This window comes from Pholcus phalangioides, unplaced genomic scaffold (genome assembly GCF_987345545.1).
Source record: "Pholcus phalangioides strain wild (caught in Gottingen) unplaced genomic scaffold, Ppha-v1.0 ptg000009l_1, whole genome shotgun sequence".
NCBI classification, from domain to species: Eukaryota; Metazoa; Arthropoda; class Arachnida; order Araneae; family Pholcidae; genus Pholcus; species Pholcus phalangioides.
The window spans coordinates 15,949,239-15,976,551 of NW_028301602.1; the positions used below are offsets into that span (position 1 = coordinate 15,949,239).

Below are 27,313 nucleotides of genomic sequence, written 5' to 3' on the forward strand. Positions count from 1 at the left end.
AAAACGATGGTGTATGTATGATACCATTCATAAAAACTACGATTTTTGCTCCCTGGAGCAATTGTAAAAAATATCTCCTTTACAAAAACTTACTATTACATGGTTGGTATGATGGTTAATACATTGTATGTCTCCCATGCGATGAAATACAGTCCGTACAACGCCTAGGCATGCTGAGTATCAAATTATCGATCTGATTTTGGGGAAGATCACTCCACTCAGCAAGCAATGCTCTCCGAAGTTCCGGTACACATGTAGGAGGGGGGGTTGACGGGCAACAACTCGTCGGCCAAGCATGTCCCACACATGCTCTATCGGATTCAAGTCAGGTGAGAATACTGGCCATTCCATACGGGTTATATCCTCAGATTCAAGGCATTCGTTTACGATGTTTGCTCGGTGAGGACGGGCGTTGTCATCCATAAACACAATTTCTGGCCCATGGCACCCCTAAACAAACGTACATGCTGTTCCAGAATGATGTCCAGATAAACTACAGAACTAACTAACACCTTACAGAACTCTTGCAGAACTAACGCCTTACAGAACTCTTGCAGAACTAACGCCTTACAGAACTCTTGTGAACAATTTCACTTCTTTGCCACCATTCCTTATATACCCCCCTCTTACACTCTCGTCATTGTGACGTACTATCGTCATCATCTGGTGGCTTCCCGAAATTTGCATATCATTCTTGCAGATGTGTGTGATAATTCTACAGGTGAAATTTTTACTTTAGATTTCGATTTCCGTGTGATTCTGAATTATCCTTCATTAATGGACATGAGTGTATAACTATATTTATACTTTTGATGTAAAAAGGAATATCTAGAAAATTCATCAATATCATGTTATACAATGGTGCTGATTCATCACCCACCTGCCTTCTCTCAAGGATGCAAAGAAAAAATTTCCTCACCGTATTTCACATTCATAAGGCCCGGACACATACATTTATCAAATAATTTCATTAAATTGCAAGAAAATAGATACTTCTCGAAGGATTAGTACGTAATTTTCGGAAAATTAAAAAAAAAAAAAGTCCTTTGAAGTATACTTTGTAAATTTAATATATTATTAGCAATCAAATCCAGAGAGAAAATTGCTGGAAAAATGTTTCTTAATTTTATAGAAACCGAAATCGAAGTAGAGGAAGCTCATCAAACTTATTGGTGTCTAGAAAAGGTTAGAATATTCTTTTCCAGATAATATAAAACACACCCTTGTCTGTTCTAATTTTTTAGAGTGCATGTTTTTTACGATTCCACGCGGACTATATATTAGTTCTGACATTTAAAATCTGGATATCAAAATGGGAAGAAAAGCCTTCTCCTAGAGAACTGGATGGAAAAAGGAGACGCCAACGCAATATATATTTGCGCAGAGTGTCTGGTAACATAGGCGTGGGTCTAGAGTCGAATGCCCTTATCTAGACTGAAGCCACTTTTTATGTCCGTCTCTGTTGATTCGAGAACATATTCGGGCAGAGATAAATTTTCCTAAAAAACTTTCGCATTCTTCAAATGTTATCGTATTTATACAGAAAATATACCTTTCAGAATAAATAAAAATACTGCACGGTATTTGCTTTTTTTGGTTATCTGACAAAATACAGTTCGTGAAGTGATTGATAGTTTTGGCGAAAGTTTTTCCAGAAATGACTAGTGATTTTTCAAGCTTTAGCCGGCTAATTCACGAAGCGGCTACTACTGGTATTACTAAACCATACATGCACTTCCTCCATATACCTCTGCGGAACTTCTAACGAATCGGTACAGGTTGGAATGTGTGTGAACCTGACGTGAAGTTTGTTTCTGTTTAATGTTTGTTATAGACTGCCATCTACTTTTCGAACTATAAGTGAAGTATAATGGTTGAAGATTTGTACCGTTGTTGGCCTGTTGCACTTTGTGGCGAGACTTTTCAAAGGGAAGATCGGAATTTTTAACGGGGGGGGGGAAATCACGAAGTGGCTGAATATCCTTGGCCAAAGTACGATGTCCTAATGTAAGATAGTCCGGTAGGAGCCAAATCCTTTTTTTTTTTCATCGCCAACGTATGATACATGGCTATATTATAATGCAGTTATATTAAATTAGCTCCATGTGACGAGCGAGAGAGAGAGAGAGACGTTTGAAGGACCCTTTAAACCATAGGTTCCCAACTTTTTTTGTCCCATCGCCCCCTTCTTCAGAAATTTTTTCTGCCATCGCCCCCCAACGCAATCAAACCCATAGGATCCTATGTTATACTCGTAGCTTCTACCGCCCCCCTCGGAACATTCCATCGCCCCCCACGGGTCGTTAACGCTCACATTGAGAACCACTGCTTTAAACGTTCATTACTGCAACCAGTTTGAAGATAAAAATTCAGAACCGTGCCTTTTTGCATAAGAAGAGGGTCATATTTTTTTCATTTTACGCTTTGAATTGACTGGTAGATGCTTCAATTAACGACAACAACTCTTTGTTTGGTGCAGAGCATGTGTGGCTGGAATTTCGTTGATTTGTTAAAAAATGTTTTGTTTTCAATCCTTTTTTTTTACACGAAGTGAAGTTTAAACCCGAAATTTTTTAACTATAGTTTGAATCATGAAGAACTGGCACTTGTATATTTTGATAAGTAATATTACTGCAATAAATTTATTTTATGTGCGATTTTGATGTGCTACGTCCTTTTTTAGAGCCCAGCCCTGTGCGAGCAGTAAAATTCCAAACAGATTTTTACAATGATTTTTCCGGCTTTCAATAACTGTCATTGAATATGAAAAAATTATCCAATCCAAAACGACATAAACATTTTTGCATTTTCCCAAAGGCGGAAACGTCGGTGTTATTTATCTTGATTTCCAAAAAAACATTCGATCGGGTCCTGCATGGTAGAATCTTGAAGGGTTTGCATATGAGATTTGGATTGGGGGCAACTTGGGGCAACAAATAGGATATAGTAATCGTGGCTGAGCGATAGGTCATAACGGGTTATGGTGGATGAGGAATTATCTGATTGGACAGGTGTAAAGAATGGGGTCCCTCAAGGAAGTGTCCTTGGTCCCATACTTTTTCACTTTTTATTGATAAACTCGATCAGGGGTATCGACGGGATTGTCAGAGAATTCGCAGATGGCGTGATGCTGACGGGCGTAGTGCCGGAAATCCAAGCGATAGGGAGATGATTCAGACACACTTGAATATGATTGCAGCATAGCCTAGAGAATGAAGCATGAACTTTAGTGTTGTTAAGTCCATGGTTACTCATTTTGGTTCGAACAACTCACGTTTCGCTTACGGTTTGAATGGTATTACTATCGGGACAGAGTAATGCCATTTATGGTATACTGTACCACCACTTTAACTATTACTAGGGTCACCAAGATTTGGGAATTGCCAGTGATGAGCGGCTAAGGTTTTCTAAATATTGCTCAGCGGTGGTCAAAAAATCGAATTGTGTGTGTGTGTGAACGCTCGGTTTTATTCTAAAAAAGGTTTTTTCACGTTCTCCCAAAGTGATCTTCAAAAATCACGTGAATTCGACGGGTGGGATTTGAGTTAAAGTCGAAACTTCGAATAGTTGAAGTTTTGCATCGTATATATAAATGAAATAAAAATTTTGAAAATATATACGTAGGGATGAAACCAACCGAAGAAAAACGTCTTATAAATGGGAGAAGGGGTTTCACTATATGTGAGCCACACTAACGTCATTGTAGAAAATGACAGCCATTTATACCTTTGCGGTGTTTAGACAACATAATAATATGCATCGCGCACGCATAATAATTTGATAGAAAAGACCGCGTTAAGGCAGGTTATACGTTACGCATCAAATGCAACTTTAATAATAATATGGAATAATGACTGCTCGAAAAAGTTTTCTCTTCTTCGTCGAAATATGTCAGATCTTTGGATGGAACCCTGAGAAGTAACAGTAATTGCAGGTTATTTTTTTACACGTATGGAAGGTTCACACATCAACACGTTCATTGCGTTAATGATGGGTTTTTGTGCGTGCCTAAACGATACAAGCGACGCTTCAATAGACTTTCGCATTAGTATTTTTTCCCATGTGACGTACATATGTACGCGAAACGAATGATATTCATGGTAAAATTTATATACGTATATATAATTGGAATACCCTTTTTTTCCCCTTTGAACATAGTTACCGAAATGTATTGTGTATTTGCTAGTGGATGTCCTAAGCATTATTTATGAATCCAGTTCAGAAATTTTAGTTATTTTTTATTCCTCCACAACGATTAATATTCAGCCACTTTAATCATTTTTGTGCTTTGCTTTCGTGCCTCTCAATGAGCGATTAATTCCCCAACAGTTCCGTGTTGGATGTTTTTGTGGTAGATGCATATAAAGAGGCGTCATCTCTCGTCCACAATGGAAAGTTATACCTCTGTTTCAGGAAATATTTTCATGTGTGTGTGTGGACTGAGCAGATTCCAAACTTACAGAACTTTCAAATCTCCTTTAGTACAGGTAAATTAACGATTTTGGATACTGCAACCGTAAGTACTGTATTAGGAATGAGATGAATATCAACAGTCGAGTCGCATAATTGTGATTACAAGCTAGCTTCCAAAAAAACAGGTTTGGGTAATCAATGCAGCAACTGGTCTGGAGGGGACACAATAAGGTGCTGGAAATTCCTGCGCCCTGTGCAAGAATTTGAATTTAGGCCCATTTAGGTCCATTGTGGGACTCCCTCCAAGTGAGCCCTGCGTGGGTGCACCTGCCTATTGCACCTGCCTAGTTACGGCCCTGCGTACATGTAACCAATTCATTTGAAATTCCTCAAGAGAATGTTCAGGAGGTGCATGTCTGGTTGAGTAGTAGTAGTAGTCAGTCAATTAGCTGTTGAAATCGTGTTGCGGAAGATCTACAGAGCGGTTATGACGATCGAGCTGGCTCCTCAATGTGCTGAATGGTGTTCAGCTAAAGTAAATTGGGGAGACAAAAAAAGTACTTGGATTCCTTTATTTTCACATATTTTTTGCTACATGACACGCCCCATTACTGTTCTGAAAGAACCCATATCTTCCAGGGTAGACAATCAATATTTATGGAGATATACTTGATCTGCAAGGATGTATTCATAATTAATTCTAGAAACCGGAAATTTGAGCACTAAAAATTGTAAAAACTGACTGTCAAAAAGGCAAAAAAATTATTAAAATTGACACTAAAGAAAGACAATGTAAAAATAAAAATAACTAAACATTAAGATATGAAATGTCTGAAATTTGGCTGCTCCTACTACGCCTATTAGTACAAATACAACGCCACAACAGGCAAATTGCCCAACGAGGTGGCTGACTTAAGAACATCGTGGATCCCCGAGCCATTTTTTGGAGGCCCTACCTACTACTGCTACACCACACATGCACCCCGCCCACACCCTCCCCCCCGCAGAACCCCCCAACGAATCTATTGTTCCATATTAGTTAATGTTAACTGCATAATTAGTTAAGCCAACTAATTAACAAGCTAATTAACCAACTATTATATAAGTACAAGTCGATACTATCATGCCAAAGAAGTATTTAAGATTATTCAAGCGCTTGGATCTAAGGCGATTTAATCAAATACTAAATACGTAATTAGTAATACGTTACAAAGTTTGATATATTAATATTCCAGAGTAGGGTGTATAGTAGCTCCTTGGCTTATTTGAACAGTGAATTGTTCACCTGTAGTACGTCCTCAGGCACCTACTCAGTAGAAGTTCATCTCTCGCATCAACGACAATTTTTCCCAATGGTGTCATTTGTCTAGGGGCCATTCAACTATTACGTCAGCAGAATTTTAGCTATTTTTGACCCCCACCCCCCCGTCAGCAAAATTTCGTCAGCAGCTTAGAATATTTCATATCTTTAAAAAAGGGTGGTTGATGGCGTAAGCAACCTTCAACCCCCCCCCCCCCCCCAGTCATCAAAAGTCAGCGAACTTGAAACCCCCCTCGATGCTGACGTAATACTTGAATGACGCCCTAGGTATGGTATACTTGAACGAGTGTAGAGAAGCACGTGAACAGTTGGCCACAAAATCCATCCGTTGTCAGAAATACTATGATGCTTAACTGGGAAGCCGAGGAACGTCATTTTCATTTGATCGTTTTGACGCACCACGGACATTTTCTGCACACGATAGCTGGTCAGACCGGGACCTACAATTTATTGCAGATTATGAACGGCACATAGCGTTTGACATTTCACCTTTTTTACTCACGAATAGGCTGGTGCGCTAACCTCTCGGTGAGCGTCTCCCTGCGATAGCAATCTTTTCCCGCGGCCGTTTCTATTGTACATTCTCCTTCTAACCAGAGCATGGCAAACGAACGTACTGGTGGCTCGACGTCGTTAAGGGTCATCTACAGATACAAATGTGTAGTTACTATGATAACTGATCAGATGGAAGTGAATCGACACTCTGAATAAGGGCACGGAATCACCAATGAAAAGAATAACCAGGTCATGGCTGACCGCTCTGTCTCAATGAAGAGCTTTTAGCAAGTGGTCGAAGAAGACTACAGTCATGTTGGAAAAAATGAGGTTGTATGTGTTCTGAACGTAACGTGAAGTGGGTTTCTGTGTAATGCTTGTTACAGTGCTGCCATCTCCTATCAATTTTTCAAACTATGAGTGAAATGTAATGACTGAATAATTGCATTGTTGTAGGCCTGTTGTTCTCTGTGGCGAGACTTTCTGACGGGGAAATCGGCTCACATCCGAGCCTGGAAGTTGGGCTGTAAAACAAAAATGTTGTACATCCATGTCAGGAAATTTTTGATAAGGATGAATCGATATCGAAATCGCGACACACCTCAGAACATCTTTTGGTACTTCAGGCAACCTGAGCGATCACTACCGATCGTCACTTTCTCAAAGTTAGATAAGCAGCTTGTTTGGCTCATGGCGCGCGCGCACACACACACACACACACACACACACACACACACACACACAGTAAGAACTAATTCATTTTCCAAATGCTTACAGCTGACATTCAGTTTCTCAACCTTTTTTGTCCCATCGCCCCCTTCTTCAGAATTTTTTTCTCCCATCGCCCCTAATGAAATCTAACCCATAGGATCCTATGTTAAACCCGTAGCTTCTACCGCACCCCTGAAACATTCCATATCCCCCCAGGCCCCCGGTGGGCGTTAACGCCCACGTTAAGAATCTCATCTAAAATAATAGCTTGTTTTCCTTTTCCAATATAGCTGAAATGTTTGTGGTTGGAATCGATCACGTCCAAGTACGTTATTTTTCTATTATGAAGCCGGGATCAACACCCGCAGAACTCCGCAGCGGAAAAACTGGTTTTTAGCTGTAATTAGCGCAGCGTGGGCGGTTTTAATGGTCGATTTTTATTAGGCATGCTCCAAAACCGATTTTTACACTGCGGAATTCTGAGCTACGCAAAATCAGTTTTATGGCGGTGACTACGAAAATCAACGATTATTTAGCCCACGTTGTGCACGAGGGGATGCATAGCATACAGGGTGTCCTGTAAGTCCTAATTCGGTCTTTCGCCAACCGTTCGTCATAGAGGTATGATTTCAATTGGAAATAATACTCAAAATGCTCAAATGCAAAAATCATCCCGTGCACGTTTGGAGAATGAAAATGCAGTGTTTCAAAAAAATTAAACATCTAAATTTTTATATGGTCTCCCTTCCTCTAGATTCGAATTAGAAAGTTGCTGTCCTGTCTGTTCTGAGACCAACAAAAAAATTCTACCTTTTCAAGTGCAATATTCGCAGAGATATTTGAATTGCAAAGTAGAGAAAAGTGGGAAAGAACAGCATAAAATGACGGATAATTATGCTTTAACCCATTTGTGTTGTTCTTTCCCAACTTTTCTCCGAATTTTGAATTAAAATGTCTCCACGAATATTGCAGTTAAGAATATGTAACTTTTTGGTTGGACTCAGAAGAGACAGGACAACAACTTTTTAATTGGAAGTTAAAAGATGAAAAAAAATGTTAAGCACTGAAATATTAGCAGCTTCTATAATAAATTAATGCACCTGCTAACTAGTAATCCACTTCTATAGCAGAAGGTCTCCGTGCGAAACTCGTGACGTCACTGAAGGAGGCCATCTCACCTATAACCATTTGATATACTACAAAAAAGGGTAAAGATGGTGCAAGCGTCGGCCTGCTATATCAATGGCTATAGGTCAGATGACCTTCTTCACTCTAACGTCATAAGCTTCACGCGGAGGACTTCTGCTGTTGATGTTGCTGGCTCAGCCTTCACCTTATATAGCGTAAAGCTTCCGTGCGAAGCTCGTGACGTCTCTGAAGTCGCCCATTTCACTTATAGCCATTGGATACACAGCAAAAAAAAAAGCAAAGATTTCGCGTACGTCGGACTGCTATATCTAATGGCTACAAGTGGAATGGACGACTTCAGCGACGTCAAAGCTTCGCGCGGAGGCTTTCTGCTGTAGATGGTGTTGGCTCAGCAGAGACAGAGCAACAACTTTTTAATTGGAAGTTAGAGCAAAGAGGGAGAATAAAAAAAAATTGAATTTCGTGTCTCGCTACATGTGTATCTTCGACTTACGTTTTCATGGCCCCCTAGTAAAATGAATGACATGTACCTAAAATGGGCATCATTTGAGCACTCTTTCAATTAAATCAATGTTTTTATAAACAGTGGTCCACGTGCTATTTGAGCTGGGACGGACTAGTTTGCCATCCTGTGTACGAAAACTATGCATGCTCTTTTTTTTTGCTATTGTAGTCCACCTGCTATTTGAGCTGGGACGGATTAGTTTGCCATCCTGTGTACGAAAACTATGCATGCTCTTTTTTTTTGCTATTGTGGTCCACGTGCTATTTGAGCTGGAACGGACTAGTTTGCCATCCTGTGTACTAAAACTATGCATGCTCTTTTTTTTTGCTATTGTGGTCCACGTGCTATTTGAGCTGGAACGGACTAGTTTGCCATCCTGTGTACTAAAACTATGCATGCTCTTTTTTTTTGCTATTGTGGTCCACGTGCTATTTGAGCTGGAACGGACTAGTTTGCCATCCTGTGTACTAAAACTACGCATGCTCTTTTTTTTTGCTATTGTGGTCCACGTGCTATTTGAGCTGGAACGGAGCCATCCTGTGTACTAAAACTAAGCATGCTCTTTTTTTGAAAAAATAAAATAAAATCTTTATTTACAAAGAAAGCAATGGAATGAAATTATTTACAGATGAAAGATACATTTTCGAACCTTTTACATTTTCATAATGATGAGTACAATATTTTTTTTTTACACTACATGTAAGACGATGATAACACATGCACAAAAATCACTGCACATAAGTATCATGAACGAAACAAATTCTAAATATCTGGACAATATTGACAAGTTTAAAAAATTGACAAGCCTTGATCCAACCCGTTTGTTACACAGGGACTATCTATATAAGAGACTTAAAGGAAGAAATCTATTAAATAAAATTGAAGTATCCCTAATTCATATACAGGGCGCCCCATAAAATTCGTGAATAGTTTGAAAATTCTTAAAAATTAAATTGAAGGAATCGGTGTATTTGAATGCGGTTTAGGAAGAAAAGTTATCCTCACGAGTGTAAGTATTTTTTTTTTTTTGGTACAAAACAAACTTAATTTAAATTTCTGTCGGTTGAGAACACGCTGCATGTCAGGAATGATTAGACCGGAACCTTTCTTTAATTTAGGGGTGGCCAAATGTTTCCCAAACCGTGCCACAATCAAGATTGTTTGCGATGCGCGGGCCATTCTACGAATTTTAACACGCGGCCCATGCGTTTACAGCATTCCCCTTGTTCCTGCAGAAGATTTGTTCGGCTGCCATCTTTGTTTTCAAAAAAATGTTCAGTTTGACACTTTTGACTTCTAAAATGTTTTTATGTCCCAGTCATGAACTGGGTTATGGCCATGCAGATTGTGGATATACGTATATTGGTAGAAAAGTTCGTCTTTCCTTCATAATGTTTGGCATAGGCACCGGAATCTGAGGATTCAGGGTGCTAAGGGTGCCCCTTCCCAATAAACTTTGTGAGAGGGATCAGCCGCCATCCTTTAAGAATTAATGGAAAAACAATGAAATTTTATTATACAATGCATGCCTTCCATTCGGACAATCCCGAATCTCGTACATATGGTAAGTACAGCTACTATGCCCAAACATGAAAACCTAATCGAAATGCATGGAATAGAAAACGCCATCGCATGATTATTATTTTACTGTAAGAGTGCCTATCGTACTAAATAAATATTGGTTTGGCAGCCTAAAAGATCATCATTCATAAGGAAATAATTGTTTGAAAGTTGGAGAGAATTTCTTCGATTCAAAAATGGAACAGAATTTTGTTTTGCAATTTTTGAAAAGCGTTCGCGTGCCTCTCCATGGCGTGCCGCGGGTTGTCCCCACCCCGCTTTAATCTCTTCTGCATCCTAAGCGTTCGTAAAGCTTCGGCCGGAGATTCGTGGCTGATATGGAAACATCACCAATAGTGCTCAATGGAAACCTTACGCAAGCACCAGTAACAGGAAAATTCGGAAATGAGCTGTTAATAGCATTCCCCCCCCTCCCCAAGTCTAATTTGCATATTTCCGTGCAGCTCTTCCACAAGTTTTGATTTTAATTGTGCAGCGTCCTCTATCGACAAAATTTTAAACTGATTTATTTTTTTTCTTCGTGAAAAATCTCTCTTCGTGAGAATGTTTTTTGCAAACCGTATTGCTTTCGATCAATCTTATGGTCTTGGAGTGGGCTGTAGAGTTTGAGGCATGTTTATATTACTATGTAAAAAATGATTTAAAATTGTATTATTGTTGGAATTGTTTTTCTTTTTTTCCCAATTGGTAAACGCGGACAATATTTTTCCAATTATCACAAATATTCATTGATTTTTAAATAACCTTCGACAGTAACAGGTATAGTTCGTAAGCTATCCTTAATCGTTCAGTTACCAGTACATTACAGGTTCTGGATCCCACGTGGAAGATGCCGTGTACGTGGATGATGGCAGGGTGCCCAGAGGTTCGCTCGCCCACTGCTCTTGGTACGGGGGTAATACCTCGCGTTCATGGTACATCGTTTGCTGTCCGTTATCCAGGACGTAATGCTGAGCTAAAGGTTGTCGAGGATCATTCAGGTGTAGTTGCGGTTTATGCTGTTGCACGTAGACTTCGCGTTCCTCGTATGGACGGTGTCTGGGTTGGTGCCGCCCTTCGTGGTGACTGTGGTGATGTCCGCCGCTGTGCCTACCTTCGTGGTGACCGTGGTGATGGGAATTCATGTGCGACGTCAGTAGTTGGACAACCAGCCCCGCAGCCAGCATCTGAGCCAAGTTGTTGTCTTTTTTCTTATGAAATAACTGAGCTTCTACTGAGATGATGTCGTGAGCAGCGATCATCAACAGCAGGCAAATCGCTTTCCAGAAACGGTTCTTCATTTTGTCCTCTTTAGTAGCTAGTTGAAGAAAAATTTCAAGTTAATTTAATTTCCAAACGAAAATTATTAAAAATTGTATCTACAATGAATTCTTCATTAACCTCTTTCGCGGTTAATGTTAATATTTTACTGATCCGCATTATACAGGGTGCAACTAAATTGATCGTCAGAAAGGACTTCAAGGGGTGGTAGAACTGGTCAAAAACAAATTTCTCCATACAATGTGGGGTCAGAAAGGAAGCAACGAGCCGCGAGAGGGCGCTTTCTCTGTAGTAGATGAAACGTTGCCTTTCGCAGAATCCGTCATTTGACTGCTATTCGTCGGCAGAAATGCAGCAAATCTTCAAATGCAGAGAAGGCCGAGACACCCATCGAGCCACCAGAATTAGCATTGCCGATGCAGCCGTTCGCGAAATGTTAGGAATCTTCCAACGTGTAGGCTACGCAATTCACCCCGTCACCGCTGTGATGCCTGTATTGCAGCTGGTAGTCGATCATTTGCTGCAAAGTTTTCGGTAATGAAGATTCTTTATGTTTTATTATTCGCCTTTACTGTGTTCTTCATTTTCACAACATAGGAGGTCTCTCGTGGCTCACCGCTTACTTTCCGATCCCACATTGTATGGTGAATGCTGTTTGTTTTGGGGAGTTCTATAACCCCTTACAGCTCTGAACATCGGTTTAGTTACACCCTGTACAACTAATACTACTTTATCGCACACCAGCTTGAGTCATATCGCCATGCAGCAAATTATTACTCATAGAGATGGGTTGGAAATTAAGGCACACCAACTATCAGTGGTCGTCTCAGGTTCGTCGGCAAAGAACTTAGACTGGTTATTTGTGGAGATGAAGATTACAAGGAAGAAAATTCATCACTGCCCCCACAGGGACTCGAACCCCGGTCTCTCGCTTGCCGGACGAGTGCTCTACCGTCCGGCAAGCGAGAGACCTTGTTACCTATGTTCTTCTCCCAAGGATCGAACCCGCGGACTTGACGGAATCCTTAATGGTGGTAGAAAAACATCTTACCACGCCACCACTCGGACAGTGGAAATCACCTTACCATCTGTAAAATGCCACACATTTCCTCAAGAAGAATATTTTTTTCAGATTTTGTGCGGGTGATAGTGCTTTCTCCCACTCAACTTCGAGAGCTCAATTTTTATAATATGCAAATGAAAAGAACAAACATTTTTTTTAAGGGGGAGGTGCAGGAGGGACAGCCTTCTTGAGTGCATCATGGGCCCAAGGACAAAATGATTTCTCTGAGGCCCTACCAGGCATATTTACATGCTCGCTCTCGGAAACGTCACCCAGATTTCATTTTTGTGAACCCTCTGTTTTCTTGAGACCTCCGGGCAGTGTCTGGGTGGGCCCATGCCTTAAGACTGTACTGGGGAGGGAGTCCGAGGTGCAATTAATCACCTTTCGCTTTAGGAGATTCTCGGCATCATAAGGTTGGGAAACAAATATTGCTGTAATGTCATTTCCAATGCCAACTTCCCCCAAAAATGGAATTCTGAAAAATTCTCATAAAAGAATCATGGCTTAGGAGGGGTGGGGCAAAAATGTCTCAGTCCCAAGATGGGCCACCTAAATCGTGAGTTTCGGTCGCTACGCACAGGTTGACAACCTCTGTTATGAGAGAGTTCTACGTGACGAAGCACGTTTGATTATCGAGATTTGACGGTATCTATGATATTTAATTTGTTTTTTGCTTTTTTTAACACTTGCCCCCTACCCCGTATAGTTCAAAGAGAATTAGAAGAAAAATAATTAAAACTAGTGTGTGTTTAGTCATTTTGCGTACAGATGGCAGCACGAAGAAATTTGAATTCGATTGCTATCGTGTGTAGTGCAACGGTTAATTGTAGAGCCAGATTTTATATATCCACTAAAAAAGTGCCGAAATATGCTCTAAAAATACGCAAATATGTACTCAAAAATGCGAAAATATGCGCTTAAAATCCCAAAATATACGCGTAAATTGCTAAAATATGCACCAAAAACCCAGAATATGCACTAAAAATCCTGAGTAAGTTCAAAATTCCGAACTATACCAAAAATGAGAAACTATGCATTAAAAAAATCCCCATGCCGGTGAATACGGACCTGAGTGAGCTGAAAAATATATGCACTCACTGTGAAAATTCTTTGATACTAGGCATTCATTTGCATTGATGTTAAAAAAAGCAAAATATGCACATGCATTTGCATATAATCCGGGCTCTAATAATTAGGATGAAATGAAGATAGATAGCAGAGGCGCCGATGTAAAGAAAATATTGGGGGGTGGGGATGAACGTTGCGGGTCCTCCCGTATGTACGGAATTCAAGCGCGTACACAGGTGGAGGATGGGTGCATTGCATCGTTTTTTTTCAGAAATTATTGGAGGGGGAACTCAGCCCCCTTACAAAATTTATTGGGGGGGGGGGGCTCAAATGGTCTCAGCCCCTAGATTCCGGCTCCTATGATAGATAGATAGATAGATAGAACCGCTCACAATATTGCTTAGGGAACGCGTATGTATATGCAAGTCCTTATTTCAAAGTTTTAAAAGCTAGGAACCCTATACATAAACAAATGAAGAAAAAAAGACCGTATTAATTTATTGAGAACTGTGAATGAATAATAATCCAATAAAATATTTAATACTATTTTAAAGTAATAGACTTTATTACATAACATTTCTTATCGTATCTTAGAACAAGCTGAAGCAAGATGCTTCAGAAGTGGATATTATCAGCTCAGCATCCAACTACCCAGCTGAACAGAAATTAGCACAGCCAAGACCAAAGAATATTTTGGTTACAAATTTTAGAAAGGAATTTTAATTGTCGTAGAACGGGCAATAATGGTTAATCATACTGAAGTTATGATTGAAAAGACCTTGTATTTCTATTAATAATGTACCACAGCATAGTATAGATAAATGTTACTATAAATAAATTTCATCAAATTTTTTTGAAATGATGGAAATGTTAATCACTACCGGTCAATTCCATTTTTAACATTGGTGGAGTGAGAACAGTTTATGTAAATAGTCATTCATAAAATTAAATATTAATTGAAAGGTATATGATATGAACGCTTTGTGAATTATATAACCATTTGATATGTGACCTATATTCTAATTATATTACAAGACCTATTAAAAAATCAGCATAGATTTTTTAATTTTATATAATTGTCAAATGTTCAAGAGTTACATAATATGATTCTGAGGAGTGTATTTATAACCTTATACTCTATTTTTCTATTTTATAATTATGTATTTTTTAAATATGTTTGTCAAACGTTTAGAAATCATATTGAATGGTTTTGGTGACATTGTTGGAGTTTTCATGTATATACACGTATCAGTTTTTGTCTAAATGGAAACATATTGCAAAATATGCTGTAAACTTATGTTGTGTAATCACTTTGTGAAAAACTGATTTGTTTAATATTGTACATATTATGAGAATATTTTTAGTCGACCAGATTAATTTTGAAAGTAAGTGTAATCTGATGGGGTAGAAGATGTTTTAACCCTTGAAAACTGTTGACAGTATATTGGTATTGTTTTGTATTAGTGAGAATATTTTATATATATAATTAAAAAAAAAAAATTACTGGTGGTTGTTTTTAAGCAACCATTTTGCCATTGACTGATCAATATCTCTACCTAAGTAGAGAAACCTAGACGAAGAAGACGAGAGCTCAGTGCTCGGTACTTCGCATCAACTAGCAACGGCAACGTAACTTAGAACATTACCTATGTCTAAAGAAAGACCAGTGTTTTTCAACCGCCGGGCCCTGACGTCAGTCAAACTAGGCCGTGAGTGGTGCATTGTTTCATTTTTAGCCATTTATTTCTCATCAATCGTATGTATGGCCGGGCCTTTCAATCACGAAAATGAAATCAACCGGGCCTCGGGCTTCCAAAGGTTGAGAACCACTGCACAAGATGAATGTAATTAACACTCCGAGTATCACATGAAAAGGGGCGAACAACATTTTTCAGTGCGGGCCAAATATACGAGAAAGCCACCGCTTACGGCACACAATTTGGTGTAGTTTGGTTTGACTGATCTTTTGTTAGGAACACCTGTTGCATGCCGGATGGAATCCCTTGGCGGGTCACATTATATAATGTGAATAACCGCTTTTCATGTAGGCAACTAAGAAAATGTACGTCCCCTTGTGCCAGCAGTGTACGTAGGATCAACCTTTGGGGGGGGGGCGGCACATTAGATTTTATGGGAGAGGGCATGTGAATCTATGGGTCGATCTTGTCGAAATATATTCGACGAGAGCTCATTCATCGTGGAGGTATGTGGACGAGATGCTTCAGAACTACACTGAATTAATTAATAATGGTCGTTCGAGGCCAAAAAATCATAATGTAAAACTATTCATTCGACTAATGCCGCTTAAATGGTTAATAGCGGAAAATTTGTCTTTTACAAAAAGAGCGAGTATCTCCAACACAGGCGATCTATAATTTTTTTGAATATGTTCTTGAAGAATAAAAGTATTATGCCGTCATTTAATTCCGCTGAATGTATTGGAATATACTTTTTTTGGCTACATGTCATGCCAACGATGACAATCTGAACAGTTTTTCCTCGTGAATGTGATGCGCCTCGTGGAACCTTTCAGCGAAAATATTTAAAAATGCCCTCGTTTGTGTCCACTTTTTACCGATTACCGAGTCGGGAATGACGTGATCTGTCACCCGTAACTAATACATTACATGCATACTTACACTCTAACAGAATTGTTTCGGGCATAATCCCACTTCAAAGATTTTCAGTGACTTGGACAGAAAGGGATTAAATATATGAAGTTGAAAAAAAAAAGAGAAGAACTTTGGATTAAAGTTCCTTAGACGTAAAAAAGAGAAATGAGAATGAAATTTGAATTTTTCAGTTCCTTCAGATTAACGTGGAAATGATGCACAAAAAATACGCTACACGTGGTGTTTTTCTCCTGGGACACGGGAACAAAAATACAAGCGGGAATATCCAAAGATTCTAGAAGAAAAATAGTATGCGAATAAAGTAAGGTAAAAATAAGCTTAGATGTAAATTGATGAAATAAAAGGCAGAACTAAGAGATGATAAACTATTCGCTTCATAGACATATCTAAAAATTTTTATCACTGGGGAAAATAAATCTTTTAAAAACAAAAACCAATAATGTATAAACGTATCTTAATCGGGTGGAACTTACACAGAGAAGAAAACAATTTTTTTAAAATTAATTATTATATCGAGATGCACTTAAATATAAGTTAGTTTATTATATTATTCACTGTAATAAACTAAAAACTTAATAAAATTCAAACCCCTGGTTTAATTGAATATTTTCCACCCGCGGCACCTCTTACCCTAATCAACGTTTTATCCGTGGCTGCTCAGAGTAGTTTAACAAAGACCTTTTTTCTTTTTCAGAAAACTTTGTCAAGATGGACTTTGTCAAATTTTGAGCCCCGATGAAAGTTGGTGGCGCGCAGTTTGATACCTGGATCTGATCACAGTTTTCTTATCTTCATATTCTGTATGCAATATTTCAAACCATGTTTGTATATGAACCATGTTACTTGTTTAAATTAATACAATTTCGGATTTTGAGGACCCGTGATGCTGCTACCATGTGATCTACCATGGGTATTGTCCTCGGGTAATTTTTTTTTTTTTGCTGTTCGTCGCGTCCCTTATACACGTTAGAAGTTCCTCAGGAATATTAACGTGGGAGCGCTTCTGGTTTAATAACGGCTCATAGTTTGAGAACTGAATTAAACGGTATATATATATATATTATGTACAAATCTACAATTTTAGATCTATCCTTGCCAAATTTTGCATATATGCCAAATGAGACCCTAATTGAAGGATAGGCTACATTATAAGTTCGTCAGAGGTAAATACCCGAAATAGGCGGAAAAAACTGCCGTGCAACAATGGTTTCTGGGCCTCAACAATCACATTCGAAATGTTTATTTTGGTTACTGTGGTTCCTTAGCAATGCGTTTCCAACATGCATGTACCTTTACAATGGTTTGGCGATTCTTTAATGCTGCCAGTATTATGTATAATAGTTAATTCCTTTATAATGGTTTGTCACTTTTTCAATCCTCCCTGAAATTTAAGAAAACCCAAACAGCGCCGGGTATTATTGCTAGTATACTAATATATTTACTGATTTTTACAGTATTGGTTAACAGAACAAGTATATTCATATATAAATATTTTAGATGTATTATTTTTTCTACAAGAGAATTCTACTCTACTATTATTCTACAAGAGAACTGAATCTCGGAAATAAATCTCTTTAAATCCCATTATTTTTGGAATTTAAAATAAAAAATCAGAAAAAATGTTCATCTTCTCAGCATAGAGAACATTCAATTATAATATTATTTTTGATATCATATTTATAAAATCCTTATCTGAAATTGACGTCGCACGTAATTAGTGGAAGTAGCGAAAAAATGAATAAATTGAAACTCCCACGCACGCATTTACCTGGATTTGGTTCTATTTTAAAATTTATTTCTAAGAAATATTGTCGTTATGTGAATTAAACTCTTATTATTGAAATAAAATGCCAATCAATTTTGTTTTTTGAATATATATTATTCCCTTTTGCTTCTAGAATTCATGATTAGCTATGGATGATAACTTTTACTTTTTCTTTATATCTTGCTCATTATTGATTCTCTCTCTTGCTCATTATTATATTCAGTTGTTTAAATTTATATTATTAATTATTTATTATGTTTTTAAAACTGGAAATTGTACTTTTTGATATTATGCTAAATAATATCAAAAAGTTCGTTTTTATCTTTTACTTAAAAACGTTTTTTTAAAAATTATTATTTGTTATTTCATTATTGATCAACTATCACGTTATTCGGTTGTTAAAATATTAGCTAGTTTTCACATGAATATATTATGTTATTTTCACATATATTATGAAAATAACAAACATCCGGCTCGTTTTTAATATTTTATATATCCATTTGTATAATTTTTGGACTTTCAAATTTTTGATTTTTTAAGTACTTTTTACGTATTTTTATTATTACTGATTTTATATTTACTGAAAAAATAGTATTTTTTCTAATATTATAAATTATTTTCCCATCATTTTAGATTCGAAAAAGAAAAATTATAGTGATTAGAAAATAGCAGTTAAAGTAAATAATAACTCGGAAACTTTTTTATATTCCCGTTCATTATCATAACTTTCCAGAAAAAAAATTACTCTTTAAAATTTTTTTTAAATTGAATATTTTTATTTTCAGATTCTTAAATAGTTACATATTTTTTATATTCTTGCATATTTTGAATTTTCCTAAATACGGCGTTTTAATAATTCATCTATTAATATTTTTTTGTTTTTAATGGAAAGTTGTTTCTGAAAATTTCTCACGGTTATTCCAAAGAAATTGTTAAAATTTTATTTCATTTTACTCCAAACTTCATTTATATGAAAAAAAGGGTAAAAAAAGAAAAGGCACTGCTATTATGACGTAAATATGACGTATGATATCGAAATTATTTTCAAAAACTCTTCATCCTGTCTGGAAAATCAACAGACGTCAATTTAAGAAAACTTCTGATGAACGATTCTCTCCCGCAGGACACATTCCATTAGATATCTTCTTAAAACTGACGTCAGTTTTGCGAACCTAAAGTCTACAATCGTTTTCTTGTTTGTTGTGTTGATAAGAAAAGTTCAAGATGAAAATAGTTCTTTTTTTTTTTTTTTCTGACAAAAGTCTCTAAAAATAGACTTTATCTGGGGGAAAATTTTCTAAACTTTTCCGGGAACCAACAAAGTCTATTTTTTGAAATGAAAGATAGCAATGGCTGTTTTTTTGTCAAGGAGGTCCGCTAGAGATTGTCGGCTAAATGAAATACCTCCAAGATCCGTGTGAGAAAATTCTTGAAGTGGAACGAAACAACTTTTCAAACATTTCCCCTGATTCGAAAATTTTTCCCCTTACATTTTACATTTAATAAAGGAAAAAAGATGGAAAATGTGAACTTAAGAGAATGTTGTCTGTTTGCGGTTTTTTTAGCATATTCTCTCGGCTTATGGATCTCACAGATTATTGGCGTCTGACTCATGCTCTAAATATAAATATATTTTTTATTTAAACCTCTATGGTCCCGTGTATATTTGAATTACAGACAGTTCCACTTAAACTAGTATCAACGGTTCCAGCACATATTATCCGATTAAAATGGGTATTCGATTGTGCGAGGGAACAATTTAATTGTCGTATCGAGGATTCCGTGGATTTTTGTCGTTATAGCTGGTGGTGTCGTTACAAACGGGGTTGGTGTTCTTAAAGTCTTGTTGATGAAAAATATAATCAGTTGCAATCAAATGCTGTGATTTCAAAAGTTCTCCAGAATTCTTGCTAAAACGTTTTCCCAGCTAAGTCCCCCTTGGGGGAACAAATCGGGGACAATGTTCTTGTCTGGTGGTGTTATTTCAAAAGGGCAATACATTATCGTCAAATATTTGATATTGGATGTATTGGGCCCATAACTGCGAGTTTAAAAAATGAATTTGTTGCACAAACTCAAATTCTCTCTTTTCGCGATAATTTTTCGAGTTTCAAGACATTAAATGAAGCCATGGAGTTTGTGCAGATGTTTATTGGAATTTTTTTTCATTAAAATAGTTAGTGCTCTCTATTAATATAACGAAGAACCAAAAGAGAAAAAAAAATAACTACATGTACTGAAAACAGTTTAAACACTGGGAATTAGGTAAAGGATTTTTTTAAACCAGAAACGTATTTGCCAAAATTATAAAATATTTTATCTGTCAAAAATTGATACACATAGAGGTGAATAGATGGAATCCCCAACGTGCGACCACGCGACCCGTCACTTCTGTCCACGTCAGCCTTCAGCACCTCGGTTACCCAAGCCGAGCGCCCCGGGACCAGGCTGCCTAAGGGATTTTATCCGTTCAAACGGGATAACCGTTTATCCTTTACCCCATTGAGCAGGGCCGACTGTACATGGTAAATACATAATAAAAAAAATCCATTATACCAATTTTAAATTTTTCTTTCCTCAATTTTTTCTGGTATTTCATAAGGTACATCTTTTAGTGATCATTTCAGTGCAAAATATGGCTATATATGCACGATACTTTTTTTTTTACTAGAAACAGTTGATTCCTTGTCGCTGCCTTTTTCAAGAGTTGCAGAAATTTCACGTGTTCGGAGATTTATAAAATCGCATCAAATCGAGGGAACTGGAAATAAACTTTAAGGTAAAAACTATTCAACTTTGCTGATCAAGATGTTATTCGCTTATGGACAGCATTGATATCAAGGCAAACTTTTTATTTTACTCTAACTTAACCATTTTAACTAATTAAAAAATCCTCTTTAAATAATTAAATTGCTGCGTTTATGTATTGTTTCAATTAAAATATGATAAAAGCACCAATTCACATCCGCCTTCGTAAAATATAGCATATATTTTTTGTCAATACGTTTTTCTATGGAGTTAAACCATAGAGGGTTAAGATGAAACAAAACTTCTGATAATAAAAATGTTTTTTATGAGAGATATTATTAGTTTATGAAAATAAGCCCTTATATATAATCTATTTTATTAAGAAAAAAATATTATGGGTAATATTTAGATATGGTATGTAACCGCTTTAACAAATTTACTTTCAATCCCAGAAATTTTCGTTCACATGACTGGAACGATGATTGAATCGTGTTTCCATCATTTTAATTTATCGGTTCAAGGATCTGGAAAATAATCGTTACTTTGATATCAGAAAATATAACGGGATTTCATCCCTTTTGGGACCATGAAATGATAAATTTCGAATAAATCGAGTGTTCAAATTTTACAGAGAGCAGTCGAATAAATTTGATGGTTGAATGGAGTTTGGAACAAAATTACGAACGAAGGAAAAAAGGAAATTTTAATGAAAATTGTTTACACAAAGATAAAAGAAATTCATTATTTGTTTTCGATACAGAAATATTCGATGGGGATAATGAATTTTTCTTTCTTGGAAAATGGTATGTTATGAGCAACAACATAAGCTACTTTGTTCACTAGCTATGCATGTACAAGAAGAAAAATTGTTTTTCAAATTTCAAATTATGTTTCTCGCACCCTTTTTTCTTCTGCTTTTGCACTTATATACAGGGTTAGCAAGAAATAAGTTAATTACTTATATAAGCATATTCAATATTTATACGTATGGTCTACGCCACCTATCGACGGATTTTGGTACTATTTTTTTTCTAATTTGATATAAATGACGAGCGCATCATTTGAACTACCTGTAACTCAAATTTTGTCTCATTAAGCAGTAGAAGGCAGAACGCACTCCAGAACTCTCTAAAGTGAGGAACTCATTTTTCGGTAACTCTGTACTTTTACTCTTTTTACTCGTCTAAGATTGGTAGACAGTGCGGTCTTAACGCATAGGCCAGGCCTACCCTGGCACAGCCCGGGGGGCCTTAAGAGAAGAGGGGCCTCAGAAAAATTGGAAGTAGTTGAGTTTTCCGAGAATTTGCGATGCAGGGCCTCAGAAAATCACTTGGCCCGGCGGGTCCCGATGCTCTTAAGACGCCCCTTTTCACTTCCTGCCTGCATAATTCAGCGAAACTCAGACCATCCTCTCCTTCCCGTCAGCAAAATTTCGTCAACTCTGCCCTTCACCCAATCCCTTAACGCATATTGGGATCGGAGATGTACGGGGTGCTATAACCCCCTGGCTAGACGATCAAAAATTTATTTTTTTTGACAAAAGAAATATTCTTTTGAAAACTAAAATTTCGGAAGAAAATACCTTTTTATGGTATTATAATCAGTTTTTGTTCATTTGAAGGTTAAGAACTCAAAATTTCTCTTTGAGAAATTAATTGCCACCCACCCTCTAATCCATATATGGCATACCCATGGCCAGCGGACCAAATGTGGCCCTGGGGGTTATCTGATGGGGCTTGCCCCCAAACCTAATTTTGTAAAAATGAACCAAGTGGCACATTTTCAGATAACTTGAGTGGCCCGTGTCACATATTCAGATCACTCAAGTATTCCCGTGCCACATTTTCAGATTACTCAAGTAGGTCTGTGGCACATTCACAGATCACTTGAGTGACCAGCGGCACAGTTCCAGAACACTTAAGCTGTCCGTGGCACAATTACAGATCCCTTAAGGAGCACGCAAGTGGCCCGCAACACATTTCCAGATCACTTGTAGGATCGCGGAACATTTAGAAATAATTTACGTGGTCATCAAAAGTCATCAACTCCGGAACCCCCCTTCCCACATTGATGATGACGTAACACTTGAATAGCTCCTAACAGAAATTTTTTTTTTCTCGTCCTTTAGTAGTTGAAGACCTAGTTTATGTTTTTCGCCGTTCATGTGCTGTAGCAGCTTTAATATCGCACTGTTTGCAAAACAATATTGCTTCATCTGGAGAGAAAATTCGATTCCACAATAATACACAAATTCACAATCGATACAAAAATTATTTGCAGTTACTATAAGGGTGACTTCCGAAGAATTTGAAATATTGGATTCCTTTGGATTTTTTGTCTGGACCTGCTCGAACTTTATCAGATGTAGTGATTGATAACATCGAAATTCACCACAAATTCAGAATTAATGTGCTGCCATCTATCAGTAAAAATACGTTAGCCATTAGAAAAGCACCGCACAAAATTAAAAAAAAAAATAATAATTACTTTTATTTTGTTTGATAAGAACTCAATGCAATGCTGTTGCTGGTTGATTGAAAAACCTGAATTTCAGATTTTTTTTTTACATCAGTAACGAAGTTTCATTTTTAGTGCATAACTAACAATCATGGGCGAAGATACGGGGGGGGGGGGGGCATGGGGAGCATCGCCCTTCCCCCTTCAGTGTCAAAGGTGGAGCCTACTGATCTAATGTATATACGTATATATGAATTGACATCATCATCATCATGCCCACTAGCAATCATCATCGTGACATCCCTGGCTTTCACGTGTATATTCGTCTATGACAACAATACTAAACAGAAATGATGCACTCTAAACATTCACTGCGCTTCTGCATGATTTTCAAAGAGGTTGCTAAGATTATCAGTTAGAGCTCATATTTCTGTGAATAACGGGGGAAAAAGTTCTCGTCAGAGGCGGGGAACCGAAAAAAAAACAAGTCTGAAGCGAAATTGGAAAGCGGGAAAAATGTACGAAAATTATGGAATATGAAAAATATGCTCTATTGTATAGAAACGGCGAAATATGCAAAATACATAAATAAATAAATATGCAGTCATTATAGAAATCCGAGCCCTAATTATTAGTTGTATACTTTCGGTTAGAATAATTTGAATGTTTTTTTGATTACATCAAGAATAATTAAAAAATATCTGAAGCAATGGACATCCAGCTCTTAATCAATCAATAGTCAAAGTTAACATAAAATGAGAATTATAAGATATTTTTCTAAATTTTTGAAAGTTTCTTTTTTTTTTTTAAATATCAAAATTTAAATTTTTCGATAAAAGAAAAATAATTATTCAATGACAAAATGTGTTTAAAAAACAACGACGTAGATCATTTTAAATGATAATTTAAATTTACTAGCAAAAGAATATGCCAGCAACACATATGAGAACTGAAGCATTGGATATCGACTACGAAAAATAATTATAATTTCGAGGTTTTCAGAAAATCTTTAAAAAAATATTTTTAAACTAGATTGACTCTTATTTCATACGGTTCTAATGTTCCTTTTTGGATATTTTCTTGATTGCTTAACTTGAAAGAAAATACATGAATACATAGATTGTTTCTATTTCTTTTTTTACTAATTTGACGTTACAGAGAATATCATTTTCTAAAACTAAATTATTATTCTATCATTGAATATTTCGCAATGCAGTACTAACATTTGCAGCTCAAGATTATTTCGTATTTTAAATAATCCTTGATTTTAACGTGGAGGAATAAAACAAATTTAGACTCTTGAAGAGAATAAGTGAATAAGTTAATTTGAATAAATGAGATTTGAAACACCCGTTGCGTGGAGAAAAGAAAAAGAAGGATTCTAACATGGTAACATATACATCTACCTTCTAACATGGTAAAACTATGTTCTAGTAGAAATATCATTAAAAATATTATTTAACCAATGATTTACTTCAATTTTGAAGCACATAAATTTGATTGTTTGAGTTATCGTATGACACTACAAAGTTTTACACGTCTCTAATATACTTGATATTTTGCGAAATTAAAAAAAAATGCATTATCAACTCCTTGCTAGCATGATAAAATAGCATGAAATCAGTGTTGTTAAATAAATATTGATTCGAAAGAGAAAAAACTGTTTAGTTCATGAAATGATGAGAAAGATTGAGGTTTCATCGACTCACTCTTGGCGAAAACTACATTTTAAATTTAAAAATTCAAATGAAAATAATATACTTTTTATATATATAAATACTCTTCTTATAACTAAAGTGCTTATGAAATGGATCTCAAATCTATTTCGTCTTTCATGAACTGAACAGGTTTATTTGTTTTGAATAATTTTTTATTCAAATGGCGTTGATGCCATACTATTTTATAATGCGCGTAAGGAGTTAACAATTCATTTTTTTTAATTTGCAAAAAATTGAATATTTAGAATATGTATAACTTTGTACGGGTATAGACCGACCGAGTTGGGACTTATTCGGACGTAACGAGTTTGATGTCGTTCTTGTTCACTCGTTATGGTACGGGCCGTCATAATATCTCCTAAGAAGGAAAATATGTGACATGGCCAAAAATCGAAAAGAACTATTGTTAGTGTGATAGAATTGTGTGCATGATTGTATATATATGCAGGTGCTTGTGTATGTGTAAGAAATTTTAAAAATTTTCCGGAAACAGAAATTTGTTGGTGCCAAAGTACTATCTTCGATCGGTACGGTTTCGCCAGATGTTCGGCGAAAGTCGGATAATGAGTTCGCAAGTAAACTGAGGTTTAAATCCGATTTAATGACTTTGCAATTTACCGGAAACACCGTGAAGATGCCAGGTCGAGGTCGTTAGTAATTTTAGTCTTGTTAGTTCGGAGGCTAAAAGGGAACTAAAATGGCACTTGTAAAATTTCATAAAGATATCGCTGAAAAATAAGTCCTGCTGGAGGAACGCCATTGGACGAGAGCAGTCCTGTTTCAGTATTAGCCGAGAACGCGGTCAGAAGCCGTCTAGATGTACTGTTAGGAGAAAAAATTTCGGAAATCCAGAGGTGTGTGTTGAAAGTGAAAAGACTATGGAAAGAGAGATATTTACATTTTTTCAATATTTTCAGTTTTTTGTGATTTTTACTGTCATAGGATAACATATGCAATCTAACATATATGCATTAAATTTAAAATAAATCAATGGTTAAAATTTTTAAACAATGTATTTAATAATATATTTTTTTTTTATAACAACATTTCTACAAGAGCATGTATTACTTTTCATCGTGTTAAAAAGGTAGAAGTCCCCTTAAGAAGTCTCAAATATATTTTTCAACTGAACAAAAATGTTTTTACAGATAATAGATCTCGACACATAAAATATAAACTGCATTACCAAATCTTCGCATCAAAAAAATCGCATATAAAAAACATCTTTCTACTAGATACTTTACTTAAGATAAATTTCTGATATTTTCAAATATATAAATACCAATTATGGACTTACTTTTTTTGTAATTTTTGTCTTAATTTGATAAAAGATATCGATAACGTACGCCAAAGACGAAGGCTTTCAAATGTCAACACGATCAAGTCCAGAGATAAAAAGTCCCGAATTTTAAAAGTAGTTCATCTTTTTATACTTCGGATGAAAGAAAAAGTGTTTTCTGTTTCATTTTATCCACGCCTACTGAAATAAAATCCCTCATTTCCCCTCGTTACAATCCATCGAACACGCCCGCCATGTTGGTCCGCCATCTTTCCTTTGTTCCATAACGCTGTGTCACACTTTCTTCTCTCTCTCGCTTCCCTATTTTTAAAACTGTTTAAAAGAGGATTGTCTTGTCATATACTTTGCATTAAACCCCTCTTAAAACCTCAAAACTTGGCTATTATTTTTTTATTTTCGTTTTTTACTACTTTTGCCAATTCATTTTTTCCTCGTTTCAACCCTTCATTCTCTGAGTTAGGCTTAAATCTCAGCTACTAGGAAACATTTCCTAACACTCTAATGGAGATTTAATATACATTTTTTTTCTCCCCCTAAAAGATAAGGAAAGAAAGTGAAAGTTTTTTTTTTTCTCATTAACTGTTATTTTTCATCGAGCATTTTAATTTACATAAATGAGCGTCATGGGAAAATTATGGTCAAGTTCACAATATCATGCAAATGAGGTTCAGAAATCTCGTATATTTTTAATTATGTCCATTATTCATTTTTTGTGAATATGAGATCATTTTTCTTTTATTCGTGGTGAAAGATTTCCGTTGTTGGTACGTGAGGTGAAGATAATTATCATTTATTCAAAGATTATCACGATGACAATATCAGCTATTTTTCATGTTATCCTCCGTTTTTCATTATTGCGGTTTCCGGTTACGTTAAAAAGTTTGAAAGGATTACATTTAATAATTTAATAATTATATATTTAGGGAAAAAAAACCCCGAGGTTATAACTTAAATATTGATGAGAGCAATTACGGATATCAGAATTGATTTATTGTTTTGCTTCGGAGAGCAAATGAAGGGAATAGCATTAACTCATATTTATGAATAATTAATTAGAAAATCTTTCGTGCGGGCGATTGCTATCCATCATAGGACTTGGAACGTCATCACTGGATTAAAATAT

General features: G+C 36.4%; 1 protein-coding gene across 1 annotated transcript; it reads right to left on the reverse strand.

The window, feature by feature from the left end:
• Positions 1-9,539: 9,539 nt before the first annotated feature.
• LOC149082101 (uncharacterized) lies at positions 9,540-26,442 on the reverse strand. Its single transcript, XM_089235608.1, has 2 exons — positions 26,188-26,442; positions 9,540-11,472 (listed from the first exon to the last, which is right to left on the reverse strand). The coding sequence occupies exon 2, from the start codon at positions 11,453-11,455 to the stop codon at positions 10,967-10,969; it is 489 nt and encodes a 162-aa protein (XP_089091734.1). The 5' UTR covers positions 11,456-11,472; positions 26,188-26,442; the 3' UTR covers positions 9,540-10,966.
• Positions 26,443-27,313: the final 871 nt, after the last annotated feature.

Coding starts and splice junctions, on each gene's coding strand:
- LOC149082101 (XM_089235608.1), bottom strand. CDS start 11,455: ATGAAGAACCGTTTCTGGAAAGCGATTTGCCTGCTGTTGATGATCGCT.